At 48.2% G+C, this 18,819-nt stretch overlaps 1 protein-coding gene across 1 annotated transcript; it reads right to left on the reverse strand.

Moving 5' to 3' along the window:
• Positions 1-3,143: 3,143 nt before the first annotated feature.
• Positions 3,144-18,555, reverse strand: pank1b (pantothenate kinase 1b). The gene is made up of 7 exons (XM_084459948.1): positions 18,029-18,555; positions 12,376-12,728; positions 11,307-11,560; positions 10,099-10,275; positions 9,749-9,872; positions 7,231-7,356; positions 3,144-6,382 (listed from the first exon to the last, which is right to left on the reverse strand). Exons 1-7 carry the CDS (start codon positions 18,324-18,326, stop codon positions 6,323-6,325), a joined length of 1,392 nt encoding a protein of 463 aa, XP_084316074.1. The 5' UTR covers positions 18,327-18,555; the 3' UTR covers positions 3,144-6,322.
• Positions 18,556-18,819: the final 264 nt, after the last annotated feature.

The raw sequence follows: 18,819 nt of genomic DNA on the forward strand, positions 1-18,819 counted from the left end.
GCGGACCCAGGAGATATGCACAGAGTGAACCACGGACGAACCTCCATTAATAAATCACAGAGGGCACAGCAATAATTAACCAGCCTCGGAGGTGGTGATGATGATGCATTAACCGGCGCCGCCAAGAACAGACAGCATCTGCTGGTCAATTTCAAATCGGAATGTGTCTCAAACGGCCTCTTGCAAGTGTGATCCGTTACTAAGTATTTAGATCCTGCGATCAGCTTCTGGCCAGTTACTGAGAAAGCTCCTGAGCTCTGCTCTGGCCTGAGTCTTCAGGTCACACTGCCGCAACCAGCACCAAGACTGCTGATCTGGATGTTTGTTGACACCCCCCCCGAAAACCAAACACACACACACACACACACACACACACACACTCACACACACACACACACACACACACACACACACACACACACACACACACACACACTACTCCCCTGAGGGTGGGGTGTTTATGACGGATATGTTGCCTCTACCCAGGTTGTTTACACCAGGGTGTGTGTGTAACTTTAGAGGTGTCTGACCCTGTGCACTGACCTGAATTCAGTGACCCTGCTGAGCAGACAAGGCATGTGCTCAGACTTGTTTTCTCCGTGGATGGATCAATCCCCCTGCCGATGTTAGAAGGAACACGGCATACGGTACTGTACCTCCACCTGAAACAGAAATCATCGTCTTTGACTGACGAACAAGCAACCAAGTGTTATATCAAACATTCCAACCATAGTCTTTCTTGCAGATCACATCATTACTTAGGTTGCGAATGGGAAAAATGACACGTTTTCCACTGGCTATGAGACACGCATGTGATCTGGTGATCGAACCTGGGAGTCTCACTACCCCAGAGCCCAAGTGTCAAACATTAGACCAAGAGGACACCCTTGTGATCTGTGGACAGCGTTTGCACTGACAGGCCTATCTCAATATGAGAATGCGGTTCTGAACCGCCTCCAGAACACAAAGAGCGCTCTCCTTCCCTGCCAGCACTCTGAGCGCGCTAGCTAGCTAACCCAAATGCTAGTCTGTAGCCAGTCGGAGAGTCTGAATGGACAGATTGCACTAATTGTATAGATGCAGCCCCAGCTGGTCGGCCCGTGGCAACCCTGGGTTCGATGCTCCCAGGCTGAGGCTACGCTGTTGCACAGCAGGGGGGCCGGTTCCTCCAGGTTCAAAGTCCAGGAGGTACAGGGACTTATAGGGGTACATGTCGAGTTTTTGTTCTTGCCAGCATCACAGGGCTTTACAATAGACATGGACAGACATTTATGTGTCCTTTATTTAAAAGGTTCATTCTAATTTGAGATGTAGGTCCCTTTTAGACTCCCTGTGAACACTTTGTACCATTCTGAAATTCTCATATGAAACAATTCCATTGCATTGTTTTATTTCACATATAAAGGAATGTACGTCGCATTTTAAACTTTGCAACCAATGAATATGTTTTACTTTGCTTTATATTGGTATTTAACAGTATTATTTAATATAATTCTACAATTTTAGCCTACATGATTATATAATTCACAGCAATTGACAGTAGCTTATTACTGTGTTTGCTGAAACTGTTGACCACCACACCTCTGCATTTCACATTACAGTATGTATGTACAGGCTAGAAAAGTACAGAGAATATGACGTTTATATGCCATATATAACCAGTTCAGGTACATTGTAATTCTTGTCATCGCTTGTCCTTACAGTGCACTATTCAATTCCTCATTCCAGTCCTACAGTAGGTAGGCTACGCAGATAAACATTTAACTTGTTTTTTTTTTAATCATCATTATTTATCTTGTTTGTTTGACTTTGAAGGTGAACGTTGATGTTGTGTTTATGTTTATCGATGTCGTCTGTTAAAACAATAGTAATATCTCTAGGCTATAATATTATTATTATCAGCTTAGACCCCACAGGACCAGTAGGTTATTCGTCACGCGGCTGCAGCTTATCCACAATGTGGTCTCAACGTCAAGAGGTCAACATGTGGAGCACACAATGCCAAAGGAAATGTGCTTTGGACTCTCTCCCCTTGAAAATATAGGCTATAAATCAATCAAACGAATGAGCAGACATCGCAAAACTTCAAAACATGCCAGCGCTCTGTAACATTTTGTGATGAAAACCCTAGCTTTCTCATCAGCATCGAAAAGCGTGCTTTCAAAAACATGTAGGAAAAAATGCACCAAACTACATGTAGCCTACGAACTGAAATGTTAGACTAATGCTATATCTATGTAAAACAGTCAAAAACAGTCAGTGGGATAGTTCACCCAGGACCGGATCTGTCCTTACCTTCACTCCACACCCAGCTGTGGCTTCAGTTGCATGCCAGTCTTGCCTCAGTAGCTTCAACAATCATACAACAATTGACTCCCGGTGACATTAGTCTACATGCAATCAACCATAGATATATATATATAGCAATCAACCCCTATTCTCCAGTGCTGCTTGGTCCAGTCTCTGTTGCCTAGGCCCTACTTCATAAAAGTTGAAGGATGGTTCAAACTAGCGCAGGAGAGAGGGAACATGCAGAGTGGGGATAACTACTAGAATGAAACACGCCAACCCCCAAAACCTCTCCTCCCCTCCCCCGCATTCCCCTCCTGCTCACACACTCCTCCCAACACGTGAAAAACAATGTATGCACTTACAACTATCCTTCGACACCTTGAGCACAATGTAGGCCCAGTTGTACCCAACTTCCCCCCATTAGCCTACAGTTCTCATTCGGGAATAGACTAATCGTGAGTGTGCGATTAAGAAATCATTTACTGAGAGTAACGAATTCAAAGTGAACCAACACTTGCGGATGACTTCAAATCCTCCCCCATTGGGAATGAATTTGAGATATACAGTAGAATAGGCTATATATTAAATATTGAAGGTCTGCCCAGAGTGATGGCATTATATATATATATATATATATATATATATATATATATACACACACACACACACACACACACACATATACACATATACACACACACAAGGAATAACAATGGTAATAATATATATTATTATTATCATCATCATCATCATCATCATCATCATCATTAATAAACAAAACAGTGAAGAGAGACGTTCTGTGTTTAAAAGCATTTATTTGCTATATCATCTAAAGCTCCTACTTAGTTTAGGAACATGCATTCACACACAGTTCATAAGGCCTGCAAGTTAAAGCAATCACATTACAGTTCGTAAGCAACAGGTATCACCTAACCGTCTGCCATGATATGTCCATAATAACATTAAAAAGCCTTACAGTTGTTAGGATTGAACCTCCTAAAGCATCTGCATTACGTAGTTCAGTAATGAACACATCATTTGCTGGGACAACACATACCCACAAATAGATAACAATCTAACAGGGTTTATATTCGTAGACATTTTGCATAATTCCAGGATTTCATCAGCCTATCACAGATGTAGTTCCAGAGTGACTCGGTCCGAGGGCAGGGATAGGACCCGAAAACCTTCCCCTAATCCTAGCCTCTAACATTGGGATGCGTCCTCCTGGACAGATTAAGACCATGTAGGTATGGGATTAGGCCTACAGCTCCTGTAAGTATGACTCTCAGAATACAGTATGTCTGGGATTAGTCTTAATCTGGGTCCTTGAAATTGACCCTAATGTTGGAGGGATTGGAGGAAATGTTTGGATGGATGGAGGGGGGGAGGGGTGGAGAGCTAGGGGCACAGAAAGCTGACCAAGACAGCAGAATAAGTAATAGCATGTCTTTTACATAACATCACAGGTGCAGACACAATCTTTGCACAGTCATCTGTATGCTTGGCCTTCCACATGGTTGAGATGCGTGTAGAAATGTGCGTTTAGCAACAAATACCGGAGCACTTGCAAAGGATTCTGGGTACTTTTGACATGTTTGACATCAATCCATGGTACTCATGTATTCTACATGGCCAAATACTTTACACCATGGGAAGAAAAAACGACAGAGGAATCACTCAAATAACAGAGTTCTGGTTCAGAGAAAGATGGAGGTGACAGTGTGAACACATCTTGTTGTTGTGCCGATGTATGGGAATATCAGAGGTGATGTCACACAGTTGCATAAAGCATACCTCTCAGTCTCCGCAAAGCGGGAGGCTGCATTGATACCGATTTCACAAAACATTTAACAGACAGGAATCTTCCCTCAAATACTTTAATCACACCGAAGGTGTGCCAGTGTTGAACAGACATGTTTCAAGGGAGGACCGACAAAAAAACGCTTACTCTGGCAAATTCCCAAGTGTGGATTTACCTCAGAGCAAAACAGACAAACGGGAGGATTCAGTGGAAACCCACCATTACCCAGACAGACATACAAATACCCCTCCCCCAGGCACACACACGTAAGCACACACACACACACACACAAACACAGCACGAGAGGTTAGGTCTGGTCTCTATCATCAAAGGCACCCCAGGGTTCAGAGGTTTCCGCGTGGTGACACGGGGTGGTACTGGAATGCCACCGTCTCCAACAGCCAGTCTTCTACTACCCAGCAGAACCTGGCTCAAATAGCATTTCAAATACTTTGAGAGTTTGTATCACCCAAGACCAACAGAGGCAAGGAGAGAGGCGGGCGGGGGGTGGGGAAGGGTTCGGGCGTCGCGCGTGTTACAGTCTGGTTCTCAGAACAAGCATGCGTTGCTAAGAGCCCCAGTTGATCTCAGGTTTCCAGTTTCACGACCAGGTCTGAAAATTGCTGCGAAACTGCTGTTTCCGGTTTAGCAGAGAAAAGTCGTATTAGTCACATTGCTGCTCATTCTGTGAGGAGGTGAGTCTGGGGGTGCAGAGAGAGCAACTCACAGGCCACCGGTGCAGTTCCAACTTGCAGACACCCCAAAACAAGAACATGACATGCCATCCGTAACATAGTTTAGTTACAGCAAAGTAATACAATAAAATCTTGCAAGGCTCAAGTATTTTTTTTTTTCCAACACAATCATAGTACAACCTAAAATCATATAAAGTCACAATAAGACAGTTTACAGGAAGGAAGGATGGAAAGAAGGCGTGAGAATGGACCCTTTCATTTGTGAGAAAGACAGAAGAAAGTAACTAACTACAGTATAAGCTTTGTGGACAGTGACCGCACAGAAACTGGTTTGGAATCTGGGATTCTGAAAGGGCACTTGGCTTGGCTACTCGAGATACTGCCCCCGGGCCTCGGGGTCAGAGAGCGTCTCGCGGAGCCCTCTCGTCCTCCTGACAAGAACTAGGCTAGGGTGAAATTACATCGAGCTCGTGGGATCATTACTCAAATATCAAGGCTTGGTCCCGCAGTTAACTCTTTCAGTGACAGCGAGAGAAAGAGAGAGAGAGAGAGAGAGAGAGAGAGAGATAGAGAGAGAGGTTATGAGGCCAGCTGGACAAACGAAGAGGGACAGAATACTGGAGGACAGCCAATACAGACAGAGGACGATCTATCACTGGTCTTGGAGATCCAGCGTGTTCCAGAGGTATCCATTGGTCAACTATGAGATCCATTCGCGACATTTACACTCACGTAACAACTTGCGCTTCGTGGTCATTAATTCGTACACTGGCATAACACAACCGTACTGAATACCATACCGTTTATATCCCCAGACAGAACACTACACACTGGGCTGTGTCTGAGAATCCCACAGGAGAACATGAAGACATTAGAATCGGTTGGTAGAAAGTGCAAAGGCTTTAGAGAGAGAAAGCGAATGCCGAGACGCTTAAGAGCAATTGACTCCTGTACAGTATTCCTTAATTTAAAAACCACAGGGAAAGAAAACACAAAAACAAACCAATAAGTTATATAAAAAATAAAATAAAAACTTGTTTGTGTTTTTTTGTTTTAGGATTAATCGAACAGACATGGTACACACAGGTTGGGATCAGTAGTGTTTGGCTTGAGCACCCAGTCTATGTACAGGTAGAGGCCTAGAGCTGGCACCAGGGGGGGGGGGGGGGGGGGGGGGGGCTGCATCAGAGGCAGAAACTGTAAACCCTCCTCTCATCTCACCAAACTGCATCAGATTAAAGTATCAGTCCCTAAAACTCTGGATGATGATGACGATGAGGAGGAAGAGGGTGATCATAATTAGTAACCTTTAAAAGTTCAGTTCAGTTATTCGCATGGCTTTTCCCCCCCATCTTCTCCCAACATTTTGGGCCCCGCCGGGCCAGAACCAGGCCAGACCGTACTCGGACCCTGGCCCGGTCAGCTGCTGCTTCGCGCCCCCAGCAGAGTCGGTCCCAGAGAGATTGCGATTTCCTTCGATCTCCGAGGTCGTCTCCAATGTGATCTCTGAGAGGTCGCCTCCGAGGTGACCTCAGAGGTCGTCAGACACCCTCAGCAGCTCCAGGAAGGCACCCACAGCTCCAAAGTAACCCTGGTGACAGAGGATAGGGGGGGGGGGGGGGGGGTTAAAGTGCGCTGCCGAGGATAAGAGCAGACTGCAGTGTGTCATCCGCTCTGCCGAGAGGATGATTGGCTGCAACCCGCCATCCCTCCAGGACCTGCATGCCCCCCAGGACCCTGGTGTGGGCAGGAAAGATTGTGGCTGACCCTTCCCGACCCGGACACAAGCTCTTTAAGGCTGTGGTCCATCAGGACTGACACCTCTAGGAAGAAAAACAATTTCTTCCCGACTGCAGCCGACCTCGTCAACAAGGCACGAGAATCCCACCGAGTCAGTAGCCATGTTTCCATCCACACCTCAATCGAATTGTGTGAGGATCGCTAAAAATATGAGTGCGAATAAAGCTGGTGAACGTGCGTTTCCATCTAGAGCTTTAAATCGGATAAAGCATTTATCACAAAAGACTTTTATCGAACAAGAGAAAATCCGATGAGATCGACAGTACACACTTTTTGTCGATTTATATGATTTTTAATCAAATTTTACTGTTTCCATAAGGCATTTTTAATTCGATATAACTTAATTCGCATAAAACGTGTGGATGGAAACATGGCTACTGACACTGTTCTATTTTGTACATTTTTGTAGATATTGTATTAGCCTCATCATTAGTGTATTTTGCACTGTCCTCTCTTGCACTGTTTATTCTCATGCACCAACAGACCAAAGCAAAATCCCCAGAATGCAAACCTACTTGGCCAAATAAATCTGATTCGGAAGTAAGATTAAGTCCTGCTTAATGATTAAGTATATATAGTGTGTGTGTGTGTGTGTGTGTGTGTGTGTGTGTGTGTGTGTGTGTGTGTCGCGTGACTGACCTCATGCTCCAGGAACAGGGCTTTGAGCTGGCCTTTAGACCAGAAGTCCATGGCATAGGCCAGCAGCTTGGTGGACACAGTATTGATCCTCAGGAAGTTCCCTACGAACACCACACGCTCAATTTTCTGAAACAACAACAACAGGTTTAGTTCACCACAATAGATAGAGACGTTTCATCATCAACATAATAACACAAGCAGAATTTGTGACCGGTTATGACTAGGCAGAGGACTGTGACGTGTTGGGGTTAGGCCGCCCCCTAGTGGAGAGAGCGTGCCACTGCAGCGCTGGAGTCCGGCCCTGTCTGGCCACAGTGACTCAGCAGGGGACGACCCAGGTTGAGCAACAGCCAAACACGAGCCAAGGCCAGTTCAGCTCCAGTCACTGGCACAGTTAGAGGTGCCAACGTCCGACTGCATCTTCCATTCTATTAAAAGACTGGCAAAACAACAACAAACTCTACATTGGACACCTGTCAAGTCCAGGCAGGGGTCGGGATACTCTGTGTACACAATGCTAAAAACACCACGCGTGTTACCGCAAGGTAACTCCAGGACATTATATTCTGTCAACAGAAGTGTGGATATGTGCGTATGTGCGTGTGTGTGTGTGTGTGTGCCCTCTTCCCGCTGCAGTTCTGTGTGCTTTGATAGCCCTGTACAATGCTGCTTGATCTCCAGTCCACAAGGCAACACTGTAAAGAAGCTGAAAGCAAACAGAGTTCTCTCACGCCTCTACTCCCCTGATCAACACAGGAAGTGAAGGCCTCTGGAAGACTTACCTCGGAGTAGGTTAGTACCTGGGCAAGCAGGACATCTAGAAATCTAGACTCAAAGGGATTAACATACCAAGGAATTGACCAATCCTCAACCAGCTGACCCAGATCAAATACTATTTGAAATCCTTTCAGATACAGTACTTTGAGGGCCTGATCTACTAAAGGTTTGCACGTATAAAAACGTGTGCAAATGCCTTAGTAACCGCAAAGAAATGTGCAAGGTGATCTATGAACGGTGTGCAAGGGGCATTGCATCCTTCAAGTGCGCAAATTAACACGCGCTATCCAATTAGTACGTTTGGCCGACATGAAAATGTAATAAGGGGCGTGCGTCCCCTAGCGTGCAAAATATGGGAGGAGAAAATGCAAATACGTAATTGTAGCACGCGCACTGTGACTTATCAAATCTGAAAGCTAATTGAGTGGTGGCGTTTGCGTTTGCAATTTAGTACCTTGGAAGGGTAGGTACTATTTGGCTCCGTGCAATTGCGCACACACATGGCGGCCGTTATAAGGAGAAGACAAAGGAGGCGAGCACGCCGAGAACGCGTGTTCTTCATCCGTGTGACAATGTTTGGAATCAGAGGAGAGGATAATCCAAACATAGGAGGATAATCCAAACATATCGCTTATCTAGCAATTCCATTCTGGAGCTATTAGATGAATTAAGGGCTGATTTGGAGCCAGTCACTAGAAGAAGTCACGCCATACCTGCAATAACCAAACTTCTGGCTACTCTCCATTTTCTCGCAACTGCTTCATTCCAGCGTACAGTAGCTCTCGGCGCTGGGATTTCCCAAAACAGTTTCTCATCTGTTCTTTCCCAAGTACTGGAGGTCATGTTGCGCAGGACTGGCCAGTATATAAAGTTTCCTCATACGCACTGACCGAAACCACGCAAGGCTTTTACACAGTAGCTGGTTTCCCCAGAGTCTATAAAATGACAAAGTCTACTATGTGCTCTTTATTTTGTATTGTATTTTGTATATGCAACGTATGAATGTGAATGAATGTTGGTGGTGGTCGGAGGGGCCGTAGGCGCTGATTGGCAGCCATGCTTCTGTCAGTCTGCCCCAGGGCAGCTGTGGCTACAGATGTATCTGACCACCACCGGTATGACTGTGTCTGAATGAATACTGGACTCTGTAAAGCGCTCTGGGTATCATGAAGGGCGCTATATAAATGCAATTCATAATAATAATAATAATAATATTAATTCATTTGTTTTAAATTAGCATAATCATTTTCCCACACAGGAGGTCTGGGTTATTTCCAGTGTGTCGTGTGGTTCTATAAAGTTACCGCAGAGCCAAGCTCTCATGCTAGAGAGGAATTGTAGGCCTATTCTTTTTATGTTTGTGCGCTGCAGTAGGCTTAACTATTTTGTTTTGCAAAACCGTTTATTCGTCAGGCTTCACATAGTCAACGGTAGGCCTGTTTAACTTTAGTTGCACTATTTATTTGGGATCTTAGTAGATCAGGCCCTGAGTGTTTGCTTGGGTCTGCCTCTGAGTGTCAGGTGGGAGGAGTTTGACTTTTTGAGGACAGCCCACTGGTTCCATCGTGCCAGGCAAGAACAATCAAGCACAGATAGGGAATTGAAATGATTCCAGATAGTATTTCGATTCGGGTCTGGGAAGGTACAGGTGGAGGTGGGTCCAGACACAGCTTCATGTCCGGACATAGCTCTCAATTGACTTCCTCGGATAGATAATTTAAAAAAAGAACAGAAACAGTACCTCGTTAACGGCACACATGCGCGCGATGGAACCGATGTTGTTGGTGATGGTGACCAGTGTGGCTCTGGCTAGGTCCTCCTTGCTGATGCTGTCCCGTTTCTCCTTACTCATCATGTGGCCAAAGCTGCATCCAATCATCAATAATCCATCAATCACCGGCCTCGGAAAGCCAGGTTCATTTCTCTTGTCACTGAGCCTTTATCTCATAGCCACTGTGTGAAACTGTAGGATAATAGACCCTTCAGTCTCAGCCTTCATTCGAACCCACGGCACGGGGCCATAGGCATCCTATATGTGAATCTACACAGGGGCCACGAGCGTCTCCACAGCAGCGTGGGGGTCCGTCTTACCTGGAGGCCACGGCCGAGCCCTGCAGGCTGAAGCGGTCGTAGTCCCCTCCGTAGATGTCCTTCACCAGCTTGTCCACGTTGGTGGAGTCCCCCTTGGCGGCCATCTCCAGCGCCTCCTCGAACGTCTCGCAGCCGGTCAGCAGGCAGCACAGGCCCAGGAACGTACCACCTCCCAGACTACAGGGGGGGGGGGGGATGGGAGGGGCGGTGAGAACTACTATTAGTGGGGGCTGGTAGAGATATTTTGGTTCTGATTCTTCCCAAATCTAAATTTGGCCCAGATGCTGTCCCCGCCATATTTCATATGGGCAAAATCCAATATGGCTGCTACCCCAAAATGAAAAAGGGCTAGGATCATAAATGATACCCCTTTATAGCGGTTTTCTGGGTCGGGTAATAAAACTTTGATGGGTAAACTTGACCTCAAATCATTGAAATAACATCAGAATCATATTACACAACCCCGAAAACCCCTAAAAAGTGGTATCATTTATGATATCATTTTTTTGTTTTTGGAGTGGTGGCCATATTGGATTTTGCCAAAAGACAGTAAACAATAGATAAACAATTTCGGATTGCGGATGGCTCAACGCAATGCAGTTTAGCAAAATTCAACACCACATAAAATTATCTTTTTCAAGAAAAAAAAATACAACAGTGCAAACTCATCTTTTAAAAACAAGACGGTGCAGTGCTGTTGTATTAAAGCAATGACACACTCGAGGTCATGCTAGCGTGGTTATTGTCACGGCAGTTCAGGCTACGACTGTACGCCAATAACCACAGTAAAGCACTCCCTCTCGTGCGTTACAGTATTGCATACATGTGAGTGAGTGTGCTGCTTTTTATGTTCTGTTCTGTGAGGAGACCAATAAAGTTGGTCAATACACTTGTATCTTATCATCAGGTAGTTTGTACTGCAGATTCTTGGCTCATAAAATGGCCATGCACATCCCAGCCATGATGGACCCTGGTAGTCTAGCAGAGGACTGTTATCAATGTCAGATCAGACAAATACAGTCAACATGGTGTACCTGACACTGAGGACAATCTGTTACCCTACCCTGACCCAGCAGGGGGGGAGGACAGTGTGTGTGTGTGTGTGTGTGTGCCCCTGCCTGTGTGTGTGTCTACGCATGTGTGTTTGAGTGTGTGTATGCACCTGTGTGTGTGTGTGTGTGTGGGGGGGGGGGGGGGGGGGGTTGTACCTGGTCCCTGTGACCCGTTTGTAGTTGTCCTTGGAGTAGACGGCCAGAATGCTGACCCCGGACCCGATGTTGACCAGGAGCATGGGGAAGGGGTTGTCGAGGCAGCAGGGCTGTTTGACACAGTTCTCCGGGTCGGACGGGTTCTGGAAGAAGTAACACTCGGGGTGGCCGTTGAAGCCCACCGAGTCCACGTACAAGAGCCCCTGAATCAGACAGTCCAGCTCGTCCAACTTCTGCAGCTCCAGATCTGCTATCTGGGAGATGGGAAGACGAGGATGTTTATTTGACCTGATTTTGTTTATTTAGTTAATCTAACTGACTAGATTTTTAAATATACATTTAACCTTTAATAACACTGTAGGTTAGTGTGACCGACTAGGTTCGGTTAAAATTGCAAAGAGAGACCTAGACCCGGTCTTGTTTTCGCTAGAGGGGGATGATTGAGTGCTTATCATCCATCTATAGACTGGTCTCTCTCCCGGTATGAGAGATGTCCATCTATAGACTGGTCTCTCTCCCGGTATGAGAGACGTCCACCTATAGACTGGTCTTTCTCCCGGTATGAGAGATCATCCATCTATAGACTGGTCTCTCTCCCGGTATAAGAGATCATCCATCTATAGACTGGTCTTTCTCCTGGTATGAGAGATGTCCACCTATAGACTGGTCTCTCTCCCGGTATGAGAGATCATCCATCTATAGACTGGTCTCTCTCCTGGTATGAGAGATGTCCACCTATAGACTGGTCTCTCTCCCGGTATGAGAGATGTCCACCTATAGACTGGTCTCTCTCCCGGTATGAGAGATGTCCATCTATAGACTGGTCTCTCTCCCGGTATGAGAGATGTCCATCTATAGACTGGTCTCTCTCCCGGTATGAGAGATGTCCATCTATAGACCGGTCTCTCTCCCGGTATGAGAGACGTGGTGTGGTGACACCACACTGACCAGTCATGTGAGACTAGGTAGCGACACACGATTAATTCAATTATCCATCTCTCCCCCTCCTCCCTCCCATTCTCTTCATCTTTTCCCCTCTCTCCCTCCCTCCCTCCCTCCCGGCCCTCACCTTCCGGAAGTCGTCCTCGAACTTATAGGCCCCGCCCCCGGTGGCGCAGAGCGTGGTGTGCAGGCTGGAGAAGTTCTTGTCGCGGCCCATCTGGATGAAGCCCAGCATGTCCTGCGTGGGGAAGCGGATGAAGTGCAGGTTGCCCGTGCGGCCGCACATGGTCAGGTTCCGCAGCTCCAGGTGGACGTCGCGGATGCCCGTGTTGCCGTACGCCACGTTGGAGGTGAGGTAGCGCCGGATGCTCTTCAGGTTCTCCACCTCCTCCTGCTCCTCCTCCGCCGTGATGTCCTTGGGCTCGAAGTAGACCAGCTTGACCAGGGTGCCCCCGATGTCCATGCCGAACCAGGGGAAGGCTGTGGGGACGAACGGGCGTCGGTCTTATTAGAGACAACTCTGGCGTCCCCCTTTTAAAGAGAGGGTGGGGGCCGAGGGGGTTGGGGAGAGGTGGGAGAGGAGGGGAGGAGAAGGTGACAGAGAGGGAGAGAAGGAGGAGGAGAGGAATGGGAAGATAAAGAGAAAAGGAGGGAGAGAGAGAGAGAGTAGAGGGTGAAGTACGGGGCGAGAGGGAGAGAAAGCGAGAAGCGAGAAGGTGAGGTAGAGAAGGCGAGGAGAGAGAGAGGAGGGGAGAGAGAGGGAGAGAGGGAGGAGGGGAGAGAGAGGGAGAGAGAGGGAGGAGGGGAGAGAGAGGGAGAGAGAGAGGAGGGGAGAGAGGGGGGGAGAGAGAGGAGGGGAGAGAGGGGGGGAGGAGGGGAGAGAGAGGTAGAGAGAGAGGGAGGAGGGGAGAGAGACAGAGAGAGGGGAGGGGAGAGGGAGGAGGGGAGAGAGAGGGAGAGAGAAGGAGGAGGGGAGAGGGATGGAGAGAGAGGTAGGAGGGGAGAGGGATGGACAGAGAGGGAGGAGGGGAGAGAGAGGGAGAGAGAGGGAGGAGGGGATAGAGAGGGAGAGAGAGGGGAGGGGAGAGAGAGGGAGGAGGGGAGAGAGAGAGGGAGGAGGGATGGAGGAGAGGAGAGAGAGGGAGGATGGATGGAGGAGGGGAGAGAGAGGGAGGAGGGGAGAGAGAGGGAGAGAGAGGGAGAGAGGGAGGAGGGGAGAGAGGAGGGAGAGAGAGGTAGAGAGAGAGGGAGAGAGAGGGAGGAGGGGAGAGAGAGGTAGAGAGAGGTAGAGAGAGAGAGAGAGAGAGAGAGAGAGGGAGAGAGAGGTAGAGAGGGATGGAGAGGGAGAGAGAGAGGGAGGAGGGGAGAGAGAGGTAGAGAGGGATGGAGAGGGAGAGAGAGAGGGAGGAGGGGAGAGAGAGGTAGAGAGGGAGGTAGAGAGAGAGAGAGAGGGAGGAGGGGGGCGTCTCTCGCAAACCGAGCAGCCAGTTCTGCAACAAAAGCGGAGGGCTTTGTTGCCATGGAAACACCAGCAATGTGGAGAGAAGACTGCCTGGAGATCCAGCCCTCCGTTAACCCTCGACTGCCTGCCTGGAGATCCAGCCCTCTGTTAACCCTCGACTGCCTGCCTGGAGATCCAGCCCTCCGTTAACCCTCGCCTGCCTGCCTGGAGATCAGCCCTCTGTTAACCCTCGACTGCCTGCCTGGAGATCAGCCCTCTGTTAACCCTCGACTGCCTGCCTGGAGATCCAGCCCTCCGTTAACCCTCGACTGCCTGCCTGGAGATCCAGCCCTCCGTTAACCCTCGCCTGCCTGCCTGGAGATCAGCCCTCTGTTAACCCTCGACTGTCTGCCTGGAGATCAGCCCTCTGTTAACCCTCGCCTGCCTGTCTGGAGATCCAGCCCTCTGTTAACCCTCGACTGTCTGCCTGGAGATCAGCCCTCTGTTAACCCTCGACTGCCTGCCTGGAGATCCAGCCCTCTGTTAACCCTCGACTGCCTGCCTGGAGATCCAGCCCTCTGTTAACCCTCGACTGCCTGCCTGGAGATCCAGCCCTCTGTTAACCCTCGACTGCCTGGAGATCCAGCCCTCTGTTAACCCTCGACTGCCTGCCTGGAGATCCAGCCCTCTGTTAACCCTCGACTGCCTGCCTGGAGATCCAGCCCTCTGTTAACCCTCGACTGCCTGGAGATCCAGCCCTCTGTTAACCCTCGACTGTCTGGAGATCCAGCCCTCTGTTAACCCTCGACTGTCCGAGACAGTTGACACTCCGGTAATATACTTTTTGTTTCAGAAAGACTGTGGAAATTGACTGTTGGGAACAAACGCCCACACACAGGCAACATCTGTAATGAGCACTGTACTTTAGATTGCTATTCTTGCACTTTGCCTTCAGCACTAGATTATGCTCTTAGTCACTTGTTTTAGAAAGAAGATGCACTTTTGAGTTCTGGCAAGTAGTAGTACACTGGCTTTTCCTACGATAAATGCAATTATTGTTAGTCACTTTGGATAAAAGCGTCTGCTAAATGACTGTAATGTAATGTCTTTCTACACCATCTGGTTTTTCAGGTGGTTGTTATGGGTTGACATTGCACCTGAATGGTAAGACTTGATAAGAGACTAAAGATTTGATAAGACTTGATATACAGTAGACTCTCTCTCTCCCTGATAAAACTTGAGAGGAGATTCTTAAGAAAACATAAGGTTTATGAGTACTACAGCAAATAATAACTCTTGCCTTGCCTTGTTCTTAAAGGACAGATTCACCAATATTAATTTCATACATCTACGGGTGTACTCACATAATATGTTGTAGTAAAACACAATACAATATTATTACTATATTATCACTTTTATTTGGTATCCTCGCAATGGCGCAATTTGATAATCTCTGATTTGCTGTTTCTTGCACTTCCCACAAAGCATTTCCCAGCTCTGTGCACTCCTATCTAAATAGGGGGTGTAGATTTGAAGTGAACCGACTGCATTACCTAATTAGCAAGTTATTAGCATTGCCTGGGCGTGCTGAGGCAGCAGAAGAGTAGCAACTCTCTCCAGAGTCTCTCCCACCGGAGTTCTCACTCAGTCCAGCATGGCCACCCGCCCCCCCCCCTCCCCCCCCCCCCCAACCCAGACCTGATGGCCAGGGCCACACACTACGCTACAAACAACCCTAACCCTAACCATAACTACACTACGCACTGTCCGCTCCGTCAGCTCAGAGCTCAACCCCCCCACACCCACCCCGCCCAACCTCTGTATAACATTACAATAACATAGAAGGCTATACACTGTGTGGGTCCATTTTGGTTGTCATTAAAAAAATTATTGTATACAGTAGGCTACTTGAGCATTTAACTTATTTACTATTTTTCCAGGCTTCCTTTCTGGCTTCCTCTGCCAGTAGTATTTATAGTGCATTTATTTGTTATAATGTCTGAAATATTGATGAGCCGGACGAACGGGGCTGCAGTTGCCCAGACCTGCATGTCCTCGATAGGGTTAACGTTGGGGTCAGGGGTTAAGACTTGAGGGGTCAGGGGTCAGAGCGCACCTGTGAGGGGGAGGAGCTGACTGACTAGGTTGGCTGACTGGCTGACTGACTGACTGACTGGCTGGCTGGCTGGATTTCTGAATGGCTTTCTGACTCACTAGTTGGCTGGCTGGTTCACTGACTGCCTGGCTGTTTCCCTGGTTGGCTGGCTGGTTGGTTAGCTGACTGGCTTACTGCCTGGCTGTTTCCCTGACTGGCTGGCTGGTTAGCTGACTGGCTGGCTGTTTCCCTGACTGTCTGGCTGATTGGCTGACTGGCTCACTGGCTGGCTGTTTCCCTGACTGGCTGGCTGGTTAGCTGACTGGCTGCCTGGCTGTTTCCCTGACTGGCTGGCTGGTTGGCTGACTGGCTGGCGGTTTCCCTGACTGGCTGGCTGTTTCCCTGACTGGCTGGCTGTTTCCCTGACTGGCTGGCTGTTTTCCTGACTGGCTGGCTGGTTAGCTGGTTAGTTCACTGGCTGGCTGTTTCCCTGACTGGCTGTTTCCCTGACTAGCTGGCTGGTTGGCTAACTGGCTCACTGGCATTTAGGTGAAAGATCTGTTCACTCCTATCTACCTCCAGCCCAGAGCTATAACAGGCTACTATAGTACAGGTGCAGCCAGACCAGACCAGACCAGGGGCAAAGTACTGTCCTGTCAGGAGAGCGAGAGACTGTGACACAACAAACATGCAAGTGCACACACACACACACACACACACTTACTAAAAAAAAACTTTCTCTCTCACTCACACACAAACTTTCCATCGACCAAAATCAACAATGCAAACTTGTTCAGTTGATCTAATTGGAAGATAACAATTTTAACCAATGGATGCTGTTACTCTGCCCTCTCCACAACAGAGTCGCTCAGCAACCCTCAACTTGCCGTTGTCTCATCCCCAACTATCATTCCTCTCCAATTCCAGACCATAATAGTGGTGTGTTGTTTGGGTTCTGGCCTTATGTGCACAGAGCCCCGAGGAATGCGGACGGGCAGCCCAGAGCATTGTTGTGGCGACCTCTTGGATACACAACCATGAAGGATACTGACAATGATGGATTGATTTTATCTGTCCATCTCACTACGCTCACACACACACATGCAAACACAATAATCTGTCATTCACATCTGTGAGAACATCCTATGCAGTGACAGGCAGTCATGTCTTACCTGGCTTTTTGACTATTAGCTTCATCTTGATCCTCAGTTCCAGCTGCTTATAACAGGTCTCCACCCTCCTATAAGCCGTCAATCACAGAGCCTGTGATCTATGGTGCGATGTCGTCGGGGCAGTAAACTGTCCTGCCCCTCTCTGACATTGTGACATGTACTGTATCCTATCTGGATGACTGGGAGAGTGGAGGAGGATGCCGGGAGAGACCCTCTGCTGCCAGGGGGTTGGCTGTGACCGCGCCTTCAGCCCGCCCCCCCCCCGCCCCCACAGCGGTGCAGTGCTAACCGCTGATTGGCCGAGAGCAGCCGTCCCTCATATCAGGAGCGTCCTGCACACCGCCTGACTCTGAGAGGACCAATGGGAGCGCAGAGCATGTCAAAGACCACACAATAACACGGCGGAGGAGGGAGAAAGGGAGGAGAGATCTTTCTCTTGTGCTGAGGCCGGGAGGGTAGGCTATACTGTATCAAATGATATGATGCTCTGTATAACTGCGGTGTTACACTGTAACACAGGTTATTGTGGCCCTGATTCAATAGGCTTCGTCAACCTCAGCATACAGCTGACGTCCATGGGCATTCAGTGGTGTCACTTTGATAAAAATCTAGGAAATCATAATGGAAATTAGATGATCATTTCCTTTAAAAGTCTTAAAGGTGATAAATCTGGGGTTGCAGGAATCACATTTCCCGAAGGTGTTTTTTGGTTTACTGTGCAAAAAAACAGCATCTGAGAACTAAGTAAGTGGGCTTAACGACATTCTCGGCCAAGCCTCTCACACAAAGCTGTATTCCTGTCTCCAGCCAGTCTTACTGCTTTACTCATGCAAAAACACACACACACACACACCATCAATGCTCTCGACGAAAGCCATCAGTGCCGAGAGGTTATTGACCGTAGAGACGACAAACAAGGACAGTTTCGGTCTCAGTTTAAGGCTAATTTTCTTAATAAGTATACCGGAATGACCCATAGCCTATAGGCTCACACTGAAACAAGCAGTGCTCTTTGACAGCTGTCAAATTGACAACTTGACGCATATAGTCGCAACAGCAAAAATCAACTTACGCGGTCGGTTCTTTCGACCCGAATCCATTCTTCTCCGAAACCGGCACCGTTTAGCGGGTGAACCGTGAGTCTGGACATCCTCCTGAAGATGGGGGAGATTCTCAATGCCATTATGGCTTCCATTACCACTGCTGCTACTACTACCACCACCTCCTCCTCCTCCACCGCCGCTGCAACTCGTCCCGTTTGAACTCAACGCGTTGAAACCCCCGGTGCCGGTGGTCGTGGTGTGAAACCCGTTCGTGAGACCGTTCCCGTGGCCCGTCCGGTTCTGGTCCGGTGCTTTACCGGGATCCATGATGTTCTTCGAGCAGCGAGCAGCCGAGGAGAGAGGGAATATGCACGTTCACGACGTTTCGTCACAACTGTTTCAGTGTTTTCTGTTTAAAACGCGAAATTAACTAGGTTTTTTAAGCGAGGGGGTAAACTACGCGTATTAGATTTAAACCTGGTTTAAACAATGTAACGACTGGACTGCTACGGCGTCTGGTTGAGGTCATTCGCGGTCATCTCCCGCTGTCCTTCTCCCCTCGCGGCCGCTTCCGAGTGGTTCAACCGGCAGATACGTCACCGGAGCTCGAGCCCACGGTCTCCGGTTTCCAACACCCCATCTCCCGTTCCTGCGTAAAAAAACATCCACTCTTTCCTCATACCGGTTATAATGTCCCCCGTCGAGAAAAATGTTCCCCAAATCATTGTTTTTTAGCAAGATTTTATTAGTAGGCTATTTCTTTATTGATGACAGTGTTCACTCATGACAGCATTTCAAAGAACCGACGAATTTATTTATT

Source organism: Borostomias antarcticus, assembly GCF_949987555.1.
Source record: "Borostomias antarcticus genome assembly, chromosome: 29".
Lineage (NCBI taxonomy): Eukaryota > Metazoa > Chordata > Actinopteri > Stomiiformes > Stomiidae > Borostomias > Borostomias antarcticus.